Below are 13,610 nucleotides of genomic sequence, written 5' to 3'. Positions count from 1 at the left end.
CCACCCCGCCCCCCCCCACCCAGGCCTCAAATGTCACACATCCTGAAGGCCCAGCTCAGAGGCCACCTCTCCATAGAGTCTTCCCTGAACACTCAGCTGGAAACGCTCAGCCCCTTCAACTTTACATCATAGTTTTTACCTGTCATCTTAGCTAATCTATCAGACCAGAAGCAACTTGAAGACAAGATCCATGTCTAATTCATTTCTCCTTTTTAAAAGATTTGTTCATTTTATATAGAGAGAGAGCATGCGAGAATGAGTGCATGCGGAGAGGGACCGGGGGAGAGGGAGAGAAACTTCAGCAGACTCTACACTGAGCACGGAGCCAGATGGGGGGCTCAGTCTCACAACTCTGAGATCATGACCTGAGCCGAAACCAAGAGTCGGACACTTAACCGACTGCGCCCCCTAGATGGCCTCACGTCTAATTCATTTAAGTGTTGGAGAGGAAGGGTGGGTACCCTCTGCCCTACAAGATCTTTAGAGCGGGACTAAGAATCACACTGACATAAGACAGACTAACAGGAGAAAGGAGAAAATCAAATTTAGTTTTGTACATACAGGGAATGCACACAGACATGGAAATTCCAGAGACAGGCAACATGATGCTTGTGTGAGCTGAGGAGAGGGGTAGGGGTCTGAGGATACAAAGGGCAGAAAGGCCATTAGCAGGAAGGTGAGAGGAGATGGTTGGAAAACAAAGATTGCCTTATGTAGGTAAGTGTCTTGGGGAGGGGAATCTCTGTTAATAGCTCTCTTCTTGGTATAAGCAGGCAGTTGAGGGGGAGGTAAAAAGCTTTTCCTGAATCTGCTGGGTTCTGACTGCTTTTAACTCAAAATAATGTTCGTGCCAGAGTGGCCTGTCTTGGGGCAGCCAGCCCTTGGCCCCTATGGTGTCCACTAAGGCATTCCATACAGTGTTAAACACATGGTAGATATGTGATAAAATACTGAATGGATGACTGAATAAGGGGGTGGGTAAGTCAATGAAATCTCCAACTTGAGTCCATAAAGGAAAGGAAACTAATGTGGGAAACAAAGGCAGAAGGAAATGTAGATGAAATTAAATTTCCTTATAACCTGCAGCCCATTAACAAATACTTGAGGCGGGCAGAGTATAACATTCTTCCATGAAGCTCCCAACTGTCTTACTGTCAGCGCTGTGCTACAGGGAAAAACAACCTTAGCTTGGGGTGTCTGGATGGCTCAGTCAGTTAAGCTTCTGCCTTCGGCTCAGGTCATGGTCCCAGGGTCCTGGGTTCGAGTCCCGCATCGGACTCCCTGCTCAGCGGGGAGCCTGCTTCTCCCTCTCCTATGCCCTGCTGCTCCCTCTGCTTGTGCACACTCTCCCTCTCTCTCTCTCTGTCAAATAAATAAATAAAATCTTAAAAAAAAAAAAAAAAAGAAAAACAACCTTAGCTTGACAATAGCCAGGCCTCAAGTATCCGGTGAGTCTTCTTCAGCATTATGAAAACCCTTTTGGAACTTCCCTTTGTCTTTACTCCCCCGAACTCCAAAGTATATAATCAGTTGCTCCTCACATTCCCAGGGCAGCAGCTCTTTCTTGCCATGGTCCTGTCCCTGAGCTATCATAAAACAAACTTTTTGCACTAAAGACATCTCGAGAATTCTTTCTTGGCTGTTGGCTCCAGACCCCAACACTCCAAACCACATCAAAACACGAGTAAAGAGAAAGTTGAGGGCAGAAACAGCTAAACACGGGTGGCCAATAATTCCATCCTCAAAGGATGAGTGAAGTTCTTTTGGGGGAGAGAGTAGTTCTAAAATCTGTGGGACTGAGGGGCGCCCGGGCGGCTCAGTCGGTTAAGCATCGGACCCTTGATTTCAGCTCAGGTCATGATCTCAGGGTCATTAGATGGAGCCCTGCATTGGGCTCCATGCTGGGCGTGGAGCCTGCTTAAGATTCTGTCTCTCCCTCTCCTTCTGCCCCTCACCCCCTTATTCTCGCTCTCTAAAATGAAATGAAATGAAATAAAATAAAATATATGGGACTGATACCTTCGTATGTTCCGTGGCGGGTGATGTGAGTTTTTCTTTCAAAGGTGGAGCCTGGTGAGTTGGGCAGAGTGGAGGCCGGGGAGTGAGCCCTCCTGTAACTGGATGTGGAGGCATTGCCCCGCGTGCTCCCACCTGCGAGTGGGGAAAAGCATCAACTCTCACAGCACTTCAGACTGGCCTGCAGTTATACTGACTACACTCAGGCTGCTCAAGATAAAAGAGGGCCGTCCGGAAGGCCCCGAGGACCTTCTGAGAACGCTGCTGACGGGGTCCACCTGGGCACTCCCGCGGCGGCTCAGAAATGGGAGGTGGGATCATCACCAGTGTCCTTCCCCAGCTAACCATGGAAGGAAGGCGGGGGGGCCCTTTGTGGACATGGCTGCACATGGCAATGGAGAGGCTCTGGCAGGATTTTTCTTGAGGACCTGGCATTTAATTGCAGCTCACTGCTGGATGGACCAGAATACAATCCGACGAGGTGTTCCCTGACAGCTCACAGCAACCACGCCTCTTGGTCAACCTGGCTATTTGTGTGTCTTGGGTCTTCTTTTTCAGTGTCAATCCAAGATGGTTTAAACGGCCTCAGGGGTTATATGTGTGCTTGCTCTTTGTTTTGTTTGCCTTGCTTGCTGTCTTGTTTTGGTTTGAAAGCTACCACCGTGAAAGAGTGTTTCATTGGGAACAATGGGCCTGTGTTGGATGCTTGCCCAGTGGAAACTCAGTGTGGGATTGTGTGTCGCTAGACTCCTTGAGCAGAGTAACCCAGTCGTTAAGTTTCTTTTGTTTTTGTTGTTAATTCAAACTGTAAACCCTCTTGTGTACACACCCTTCCCTAAAAGAAGTGGCTGCAAGAGAGTGATTCAGTGGGAGAAGAGCGACCTCCCCACAAAGCATTCTTGAGGATTGTTATTTATATTGGGGACTTAATGAAAATTGATCCCATTGTAAGGAGGCTTCAAATGCGGCTGATTTGAAAGTATCACCTTGGCTGGGATCTTGTGTCAGTTACACAAACAATTGGGGGCATCTGGAAAGGATGACAAGCAGTTGCGACCATCCCTCTCCTTGTAGGACTCCCTCTGCCCTGTCCATCTGTTTTCCCCCAGTCCCTCCACCAGCAGCCACTTACTTGAGTTTATGTAACCACTGCTGCCATGGGTCAGGCTGTGCTTCTCCAGCCGGCTCCCTCCACCTAGAGAGCCCGTTCTAGCATAGCCGTTGCTGGTTCCCCCTTCTGCACAAACAAGAAGCAGGTGACAATTTATGGGTGGAGTCAGGCCAGGGGGTCCTCTCCTCCTCCACTGTGGAGACCACCCCTGGCTTACCACCCATGACCCTGCTGGTTGGGGGTCCCTTTGCAAGTGCAAGCTGCCATACTCTCATTTGTTTGTTTGTGATAGAAATGTCAAGAGCAAATATTCTACCCCATTTATAAGGAAAGTCTTCTGGATGGAGGATAGCAAGTTGCTCATCAGGAAAACTCAAGTATTAGAAAAGGCAACTGAGTGATGAAAGGCTCTGTAAGGCCAGGACGTGGGTTGGGCTTGACTTTTGGAAATTGCCTGGTCAGTGCCACAGACGATGGCAGCCACTAGACTTGTTGAAGGGGTGACAGCTCTGTGTCGCTGGTGTTCATGGCACATGGCGGCCTGTCACGCTCTGACCTCTCGTCCCCATCCTCTGTAAGCCAGGCTGCCTGGCGGGTGCAGGGGTAGCTTTAGGGCTCAGTTCTCCAATACAGAATCCACTCAACCTAAGGACCCCCTCAGAAAACAAGGGGACTCAGACGGAAGCCTGACTGGTTCCCTTCTCCCACCCTCCATGCTCAGGCAGGATAAGGTTTTTGATACGACTGTCCGATCACGTAAATATATAGAGACAGAGAACAGATTCGTGGTTCTTGGGGGCTGGGGAGAGGGGTGGTAATGGGGGGTGACAGCTAATGGTCGTGAAGTTTCCTTTTGGGGTGATGGAATGTTCTAAAATTAGATTGTTGCAATGGCTGCACAACTCCGTAAATATACTGTGAAAATTAATAAAAGGAAACCTCGCTAAAGTGAATTGATGCTGGAGGGGGAGGTTGGAAGGGGAGCCACGCCACTTAATGTCAATTACAGACATAACAGAAGAATCCTCAACAGGAAAGAGTCATCAATTACAGGCCCCAATGTACAGGGAAAGTGTACACTGCATCTCCTACAGGAAATCTACTACACCTGCAACTTGGCCAGTGAGGAACCATCCAACAGCCTGAACTCTTGCTTTTCTCTGATGGTCTTTCATTTAAACAACACCTCTCAGCTTCCTCTTTCTTCTCCATAAAATAATGTTCCTCTCCTTTGTTTGTTGGACTTGCCTATGGTTCTGTCTTAGCTTGCTTGTTCCAGGTTGTGATTCTTTGCTATTCCCAAATAAACCCATATTTTGCTGGTAAAATAACGGGCAGTTTTATTTTTAAGGTTAACAATACTAACAACCATTGAATTATATATACTTCAAACTGGTGAATTTTGTGGTATATAAATTAATGTCTATATAGCTGTTAAACAAGAGATTTCAGATATTTTGGATTTGCTCAACTGAAGAGTAAGCGCCTATGGGAAAGGTTACATGTGGAGTCCTTCACACATGCCTTGCTGAGAAGAAAGCTCTTGATAGTCACTTACTTGGCGGCAAGGATGTAAGTCTTGTAGTTACTGTTTCCGTGATAACTAGAAAAAGACAGTAAAAAGATATCTTAACACACCGAATTCCCTATATTTTGGCAAGGTCTAACATCTATCATGGGCTCAGCATCTTAAATTAGGTTCAACATGGATTTTTGTATACTTGTGCTTTAAGGGATGTGCTCTGACCCTCTGTACATGAACATATGTGCAATAACAATGGGGTTTAATGTACCTGTAAAATACGTTTATATCCTTTTGGAACCAAATGGAATTACCCACTGATTAGAAGGATGACTTACCTTGGCATTCATGTCTCTCATTTAACAATTAGATCCAGTCCAGGCCTGGATTCACCTTTGAAGGAGGACCAGGGCCTCAAGTCACCCTCAAGTGTGTGGAGCCACACTCTGTCTGCACTGCCCCTTCCGAGTGGTCACCCAGTTCGGCTGGGCCAGTGCATCATCCTGGCTGATCTCACTGTGAAGTGGTAAGTACTTTGTGCTTCTTTTTCAACTAGGGGTGTCTGAAGGACATAATCCATTCTAAAATCTTCAGGGCCATCCCTGAGTGTGGGGCGGTGGAGGAAGGCCGGGGGTTAGTAAGTGACATTTGGTGCTTGGTGAAATCAGGGATAAAGGAACATCGAAGACAGACTTGAAGAACCAGTGCCTCTGCCTCCCCAGATTGAGTTTCTCTAGACTCCCAAGTGACGGTGAGTCTATGGAGGTAATAAAAGCTTCCAGTATGTTTTAAATACCGGTTAGAAGAAAGACCTGTTGCCTTCCTGAACCGCTTTCTCCCCTGCAGCAACATGGGGAGGTGCGCGGATTCCTAAAACCACAGTGAGGCCCACGCTGTTCTCTGACGGTGACCATCAGCACCACCGCCCTCTGTGTGGGACATAAAGGAGCAGCAATCTAGATCGGGTCATGGATCTTTAATAGCACACTCGTGCGGTGTGCGCAGGTGTGCACATGCCCGGGTATATGTGCGCGTGCGCATGCCCAGGCGTATGTGTACGTGTGGTGCGTATGTGCACATGCTCGGGTATATGTGCATGTGTGCGCATGTGCGCATGTGTGTTGGTAGGGGTGGTGAAAGGAGAAAAGGTGCAGGATCGTTTGTGCCAGTTTAAGCCGTCCTGCACGACACTGCTCCATCCCGCACCAGTCTTGCTGTCCCCACCCTTTTCCTTCGTCACAGGGTATTTTCCTAATTGATTTCCTTGTCCTGGCAGGAACCTGGGGTGACAACTGTGGCAGAAACTGCATTCCATGCATAACAGGAAATGGTTTTTCAGACTAAAATGGCAGCTTAATTTGAATAACAATCCTTCAGCCTTCACTAAATCTATCATTGTGTGGACCTTTGGGATTCTTGGACACATAAAAATAAATTATTTCTTAATCTAACGTTCCAAGTCTGTGAAGCCAGGATTTTTTTATTAGAGATATATGAAAGTCACAGGATGAATGAAAGAGTCAGAACTGTTTCGGGGACAGTTTAAATGTCTCTGAATTTATCATTTGGGCAGTTTCACAAAAGAAATGTGTCTGTTTTCAGTTTCAGTGTAGATTGCAACTGTGACACCAGTGTTACTCTAATTTTGTCCCTGCAGTAAGTAGGATGTTATTCTTTCGGATTTCTGTTGCCCTGTCTTCTAAATAGAGAAATGGTTAAACGCCTTTGGCAGATTCATTCCACAGAATATTATGCAGCTATTAAAAGTGCTAATTATGAAAACTATGTCAAAATGGTAATTTTCATTTTTGAGAAAAAGTAGAACACATTTTGATTACAAGTATGTTAAAATAAAAATCAACAAAAGCTATCTTATGGGAAGGATTAAAGTCTACTTAGGAAAACATTTTAAATAATACAGTGAAAAAAAAGCAAAAAAAAAAAAAACCTCCAAGAAAAACTATAATTTAGAAATGATACAGTAGTTGTGATGGAATCAGGCATGAATTATTTACTCTTTTCCATTTTTTTATTACTTTTATAATGATATGTCTCATGCTCTTACTTCTTTCAGTGACTTCGGTGCCATCTCGCTTGTTTTTCTTGGTTACATCCATACCATAGCCACCTGAAGAAAATCCAGAAACCATGATCAGCCATGACTCTGACCATCACTTTTAGGAAGCATAGGTCCCTACTGTGCAAGCTGAGAACCAAAAACACTTGACTCCCAGAATTCAAGGCATAATTCTTTCTCGTGCATATTTTTTACAGAGTCCTTCCCACTTGATTCAGTTATAAGAGGTAGTCATCTAATAGTTCCACTTTGGATTCTATTCTGTATGGAGAGCTCATTTTTCAGGATCTCATTGACCAGGCTGCCCCCTGCTGAGCATTAACAGGATTACATGGAAGATGTGGTGCCCTGACCTTTGTAAAACTTCCATTCTTTGCCAAAGTAACAGACAGCTGAAGGGTATCTGTCAAGGCACTTGGTGCTTTTAACGAACTCATTTTGTTGCATCCCGTAATGTTCAGTGTTCTGTAGGGAACTGGATAAATAGAAGACATTCATGCTTCATCATTTAGAGTTTAGATGGAGAATGACATTTGATGGACTTAACTCGGGGAAAAAAAATTATTGTACTGTTGGTACTGTATGGCACTTAACACTTCTCACAATATGGAACTTTCCCTTCATAACAAGCTAGCCCCACTATGCTTATTTTCAGACACGAGTAGGAAAAATATATGAAGAAAATGTGTAAAATCTACAGAAATATGTAGGAAAGGCATATTTGTATGTTATCTATGTTCTCCCTTCACTCATTGCTTCCGGAAGGGAAAACCATTAAGATCTTGTGCACTGTGTCCTGAAGTGTAGATGGACTGAGGCCATCTGACAGAAGAGGCTGGGTGGGGGGTGAGGCTTAAACACACAGAAGAGCACAACAGGGATCCCCATCCCAACTGGGTTCTTGCTGTGCTTCCCAGTCCCACGTCTGGGAGGACTTGAAATCTGGCTTCTCCTGTGGTTCTCCCTCCTCCCCCTAACCTTCCCTTCCTCTTTTGGATGCAGTTCAAATTGGATTCTAGAATTCTGGGCAAGCCACTTCTGCCCAGGATGCCTCTTGCTTGAAGATTTCTCCTTTCAGACGTTTTTACCTGCTTGGTGACTTCAGGGTCGACTTCTCAATAGGCACAATGCCTAATCCTATCATACTTTTGGGGGCCCACGAAAGTGTTTTAATTTCTCTTTACAGTCAGAAGGAGAGGGGTGCCTGGGTGGCTCAGTCAGTTAAGCATCTGCCTTCAGCTCAGGGCATGATCTCCGGGTCCTGGATCGAGCCCTGCATCAGGCTCTACTCTGAGTGGGAAGCCTGCTTCTCCCTCTGCCCCTCCCTCCTGCTCATACTCTCTTTCTCTCTCAAATAAATAAATAAAAATTAAAAAAATTTAAAATCGGATGGAGAAATGGGGCACCCGGTTAAGCGTATGACTCTTGATCTTGGCTCCGGTCACGATCTTGGGGTCTTGGAATCTAGCCCCGCATCGGGCTCTGTGCTGAGTGGGGAATCTGCTTGAGGATTCTCTCTCTCTGCCCCTCTCCCCACTCACGCACACTCTCTCTTTCTCTCTCTCTCAAATAAATAAATAAATCTTAAAAAGGAAATCTTTAAAATCAGAAGGAGAAATGAACACAATCCAACCTGGTTTGTATTCTTTCAATGCAGTTATAAAATACAATTTTTTAAGTTTGTTTTTTTTTTTTTAAATGAAAGAAGCGGTCCACAAAAGCAAAAGCAACTAGAGCCCACGAAAGTCATAATGTGGCCCTGGGTGACTTCCCCACTGAAAACCAAGACCACAGGAGACTGGCTGCTCAGCTAGCTGGTGGAATGAACCGAGATCGGCACAGTTAGCTTCCGGGCCTGGTCGAATGTGCGAACTTCTTGCTCATTGGAGTTTCTTAAATGCAGCTTTAGGCAAGGAATGAGGCATCATGGAAAAACTCGTGACTGGATCTGAGAAGCCACAGAAGGTGGCTTTGGCTCTGGTATGTTTCCCAGAGCCAAAGAAGAGGGGCTCCATAAACCATTTCACGAGGGAGTCCAGCCTCTTTAGAAGGCCAAACCTGGCCTGTGTCTGTGTCTGCATTCGGGCTCTAACCTGCGTGACTACTGGCAAGCAAACCTACATGCCACCAGACACCCTCTTTGAAATCTTTTGTTTAAGCAGTAATTGCCTTTGGTACCTCTGAAGCCCCTCTGCTTTTTTTTTTTTTTTAATTGGTCGTTAGCTGTGGACCAGGAGGCATTTTGGAACCTAAACACTCAAATGCACCTGGCTGCTAGTGGGGAGCCACCTAGAGTGGTACCTGAACTGATGTGAAACACTATCCTGAAAGGAACTGTTTATAACAGGCAATGGAGGCTTTTACTTCCTGCAAGTTATTGTGTGTTTTGATTCTTTAAAGAAAGCTGCAGCCAGAAACCATACATTTGGGTTCAGCTGGGTTTCTTTTACTTGTAGCCATCAAGGCAGGCTGATGATAGCTCCCACTGATAAGGGTCTCTGTGTCCAGGCAGCAAATCTAGTGAGTGTTTTCTTGTTCTTTCTGTACCCAGAAAAATAACCCACTATTCTAGGCACTCCCAATCTTTTTCTCAAGTCGTAATGATGGAGCTTTGAGGTGTACAGCAAAATGCCAAGGGTTCCCCAACTTCCAGCAGGCACAAGGAGAGGGACCATCTGCTAAGAAATCAGATACCCTCCTCCAGGGCCTGGGGGCTCCTTACTAGAAGGTGCTCAGGGAGAGAATGGGCCTGAGCCTGGGGCAGGTAGATGGGCCCCTGCCTCTCTTTCAGCCTGAAGCCGCTGAGATGGCTGAGTCCCAGGCTGTGCAGAATGATTTCCTGGGCCCGGAATACCCAGGCCAGAGTTCTGTTGACTTTGCCACTGATAGTCTGATAGGCAGGGTTGTGCTGGGAGGCAGATTCGTTTAAACCAAACATTAAGATGAAAACTTTTTTAAGTGAGTCATCTAAAGGAAAGTGATGGGTCGAGGCACAAACCTGGACTGGGATCATCCCATAGGACCTATGGTATTCCTGCAGGACTTCCTTTTTAAACATTCTCGGTGCGGATTGTTTTAAGAAGTGTAACATTAGGGAAAGGAAAGTTACAAGCCCGGGCACATGCCCGAGCCTGCCTCTCCCCGCCAAGCTCACCCGCGTGCTCTCCTCCCAAAACACTACTTAATGGAAGCACTGTCAAGTAGCATAATGTTTAACTTTTTAATTTTAACTTCTTTGATGTTTAGGCCACTTCTCTAGAACCAAGGAAGAGCAGGTTTCTAGGTTCTCAATTCCAGAATTATGCTAATTTCCATCCATAGTGCTAAGGGGCTGCTTCGTGGTTATTCATAGTTAATGTGCTTTAGAAGATGTAGAAAAAATGATCCCATGATATTTTCTTATGCAGGAAGACGCAATTCAAAATCATTTTTCTACTCTTTTGAATTTTCTTTTCTTTCCACTGCATTTAAATGATGTCACATTCACCTAAAACTGTTCCGATGATGGCACACACACAAGGACAAACTGCTGTTAGGGATAGTCAGCTCTCACACTGACCTTATCTAATGTCCCATGAGGGGCGCCTGGGTGGTTCAGCTCAGGTCATGATCCCAGGGTCCTGAGATCTAACCCTGCTCGGAGGGGAGCCTGCTTCTCCCTCTCCTCCCCTCTCGTGTGCTCTCTCACTATCTATGTTGCTATCTCTCTCCCTCTCTCAAATAAATAAATAAAATAAAATAAAAAACTTTATAAAAAAAACAATGACCCATGAAACACTTGGTCTTCAGTAAGGAAGGGGATGGAGAAGCTAAATGTTTTCTAGTTCCTATTTTAAGAATTCATCTCCCAAGTCTCTGCTAAGGAACCGCAAGAATTTTTACAACTTCTATTACTCCCATCTCTGTATGCTTCAAATTTTAAAACAACAAAATGGTCACAGTGCGAGAAAACCATGCACTACTCATCCGTTAACACAGATGGGGCAAGCAGCTTGAGGACCAGGAAAACCAGCGCCCTAGGGTGGATTGTCTCAGAGGCTTTTGTCTCTACAAACCTCGACAGTGGGTGTGCCCCTAGCTACATTTGGCATCTTTGATTTCCATAACTTAGGGTTGGGGGAGTTTGGGCACCGGCTTTATGATTCTGCCTCTTGTTCACAGCCCTGTTTCGTGAAGTCCTGCTGCCGTTAATAATAGCAAATGAGCCCAATCACACAAACCTAGTCTTCTTTTGGTCAAGCATAATCTGAGAATGAGGCTGGTTCTTAGGTGGGGTCAGTTTCACGAATCTGAGTTTCTATCCAAGCTTGAAGCAAGACTCTGTTTACTGTCCCCAGGTAAACGCTGGTCAGATGTGTGTGGGTGTTTTGAAGGGGCTCAGAGTAAAGCTGGTGCCTCTGATTCTCTGAAGGGCAGCCATCAGGAGCTGACTGAGACCTGTGCCTTACGTCTAAGAAAGACACAGCAGACAGGGGAGAGGAGAAGCGGTTCTGCTTTTCAAATGACTATCTTTTAAAAACCTCACTATATTTTATGGACATTAACAAATCCAGCCATTAGCTACTGATTAACTGCTACTCACATGAAGCGATGTGCCAGACCCTTTGCCTACACTTCAAAAAGCAACGTGTGGTCATTTGTAATGGAGCACTTAAGGCTGTCCAGTGAGATACTGAAGTTGGTCATTCTCACCCCAAAATGATTTGGGGAGAGGGGGCAAAACTCGCCAGTAAACGTGTGTACACAGGCAAAACATTCCCGCCCCCCTCTTTTTTTCTTGCTCTAAATTTGACTCCAGGAAATTCCTGGATTAATTATATCATTTCAGATATTACACTTTACTTTCGATTAGAGGCAGTATTTTGAGAGCATGGTAAACAACAATGTGCATCCATCCTCTCGAGCTTAATCGGGACCTGCTGGTGCAGAGCCCTGGTGGCAACTCAGCTCTTGGTGCTCAGGGGCTGTTTCTCCCAGCCCCCACTTACGCACGCTGTAACTTCACCTCTGAGCTGGTCTCTGCCTTTGAGGGAGGGGGGAGAGCGAGAGCAAGAGACTGAGATTCAAGAAATCATAATTCTATCTTATTCTAAATAAAACAATTTAACACAAGCCATTTTACAATACTGAAAATAATACCAAAAAAGAAAACCCAACTGGCCACTAGAGCCCAATTTATCTTAACCGGCCTTTTTCTTCTCCTTCCCACAGATGAATCTTTCTTACTGTTCCTTTAAAAGACCTGCCCTAAGCAGAATGCAGAAAGCAAAGTAACCTTTTGCGATCAATTAACTGCTGCTACGGCAAGGCTTGAACCGTAACAATTTCATCTTATTTTCTCCAACAAACAAATTCCAAATAGCAAATGCCAAGTCAAAATCCCAGAGGAAGGGAGAAAAAGGGCAAATCCTTCCTGTAACTTACCTTCTTTGAGATTTGGAAGGGACTGGAAACAACTTCGAATAAACCCCCCTTTCTCTCCTCCTGATGTTTTCTCCAAGATGTTTGCAGGCCCCACTTTTTTTTATCCAGACCCAGCCCAGGTGTGTTAGAGCTGAGTGATCTTCCAAAAATGTTCACTTCTCCTGCTCTCCCCCTTGTTTCTCTCAGTTCTTTGCTCCCTAACAAGTCCTGACAAAGGTGTGTCGGGTTTAGTTACTCCACCCTTCCAATTATCGGACAGTTGCAGCATTTAAAAAAGATCTGCCTCCAGGAATCAAAACTTTACAGGAAGCAGAACGTCTCTCCAATCAGGGTAGGCCCATTAACCATTTATGGGTCCGTGGTGATAAATGAACAAAGGTAAAGGAAATGCCTTTGAGGACTTTTCCTTATCTTTCATAACCGGAGAGCGGCCACAACGTGGTATTCCCTTTCCTTGTGGCCAGAGAATAGTAAAAATCCTAAGGTGCATGATTCATGGTGTGGCCAGGCTTGTGGGGGGCCCGTGGTCAGAGTGTTAGATTCCTAGAAAAACTGTGAAGTTGGCAGGATTTACATTCAAGACCTGTTTCTCCTACACATGCCTTTGCCCTCTTTCCTTCATTCTGACTCAGGCCAGGTCAAACCCGCCTGGAGGAAAGGGGTGAACTCATTCAGAATAAGATGTTAGTGACTGAAAATGCGGGACAATTGATGGCACAGGGATTCATTTTTTTTTTTTAAAGATTTTATTTATTTATTTGACAGAGAGATAGAGAGCACAAGCAGAGGGAGAGGGAGAAGCAGGCTCTCCACTGAGCAGGGAGCCCGACACGGGGCTCCATCCCAGGACCCTGGGATCATGACCCGAGTTGAAGGCAGCCGCTCAACCGACTGAGCCACCCAGGCGCCCCAGGGATTCATTTTTTTAAAAGGGGCAGCCAGATACAGTGATGTTGACTCCAAAGAGGGATGTGTTAGTGACAAGATTTTAGGCGCTTAGCCACCATGTAACGGAGAGATACTGCTGAGGAGGGTTAAGGACCTTTTTGCCGTTCAAATCAGGCAAAGACAGTCTCCATACACCCAAAGACATGTGTGGACTCCCAGAAACTCTCTAGTCTCAGCTCATTCCCTGGAGCCATTAGTCTTCCCTAAAGGGTCAGTTTACACCAATGAATACCTGCTTAGGATCTGGCTTTCTAGGACCCCTAGAGACTAGCTTGAGACTCTTGGTATTGGTAATATGGGGAGTCTGACCCTGGAACTCACTTTGGTGGTATTCCCAGTCCAAAGGGGAGCTGTAGGATTCCTGCAGTGTAGCAATAATGCATGTCTGCGCCCTGCTCCTGTGGGCACTCGCCCCACGTGGAAGGGCAGTGGACCACCGAGCACCACCTGTAGGAGTCTCACTCCTAAGCCCCCAACATTCTGCACTGAAGTCGCGCACTTCAGAAGCCTTT

At 45.7% G+C, this 13,610-nt stretch overlaps 1 protein-coding gene across 2 annotated transcripts in view; it reads right to left on the bottom strand.

Annotated features, from left to right (window-relative positions):
- COL17A1 (collagen type XVII alpha 1 chain) overlaps nt 1-12,515 on the bottom strand; it is a 51,162-nt gene extending 38,647 nt beyond the window's left edge. For both annotated transcript variants that reach the window (XM_081823583.1, XM_081823584.1), the window contains exons 1-5: nt 12,151-12,515; nt 6,715-6,777; nt 4,686-4,730; nt 3,149-3,253; nt 2,020-2,151 (exon numbers count right to left, since the gene is read on the bottom strand). In XM_081823583.1, the coding sequence (XP_081679709.1) occupies nt 2,020-2,151; nt 3,149-3,253; nt 4,686-4,730; nt 6,715-6,766 (334 nt within the window). In that variant the 5' untranslated portion in view covers nt 6,767-6,777; nt 12,151-12,515. The remainder of the gene's footprint in view (nt 1-2,019; nt 2,152-3,148; nt 3,254-4,685; nt 4,731-6,714; nt 6,778-12,150) is intronic.
- Nucleotides 12,516-13,610: the final 1,095 nt, after the last annotated feature.

This window comes from Leptonychotes weddellii, chromosome 6 (assembly GCF_054177405.1).
Source record: "Leptonychotes weddellii isolate Sample4059 chromosome 6, ASM5417740v2, whole genome shotgun sequence".
NCBI classification, from domain to species: domain Eukaryota; kingdom Metazoa; phylum Chordata; class Mammalia; order Carnivora; family Phocidae; genus Leptonychotes; species Leptonychotes weddellii.
This window is presented reverse-complemented; position numbering and strand designations above follow the sequence as displayed.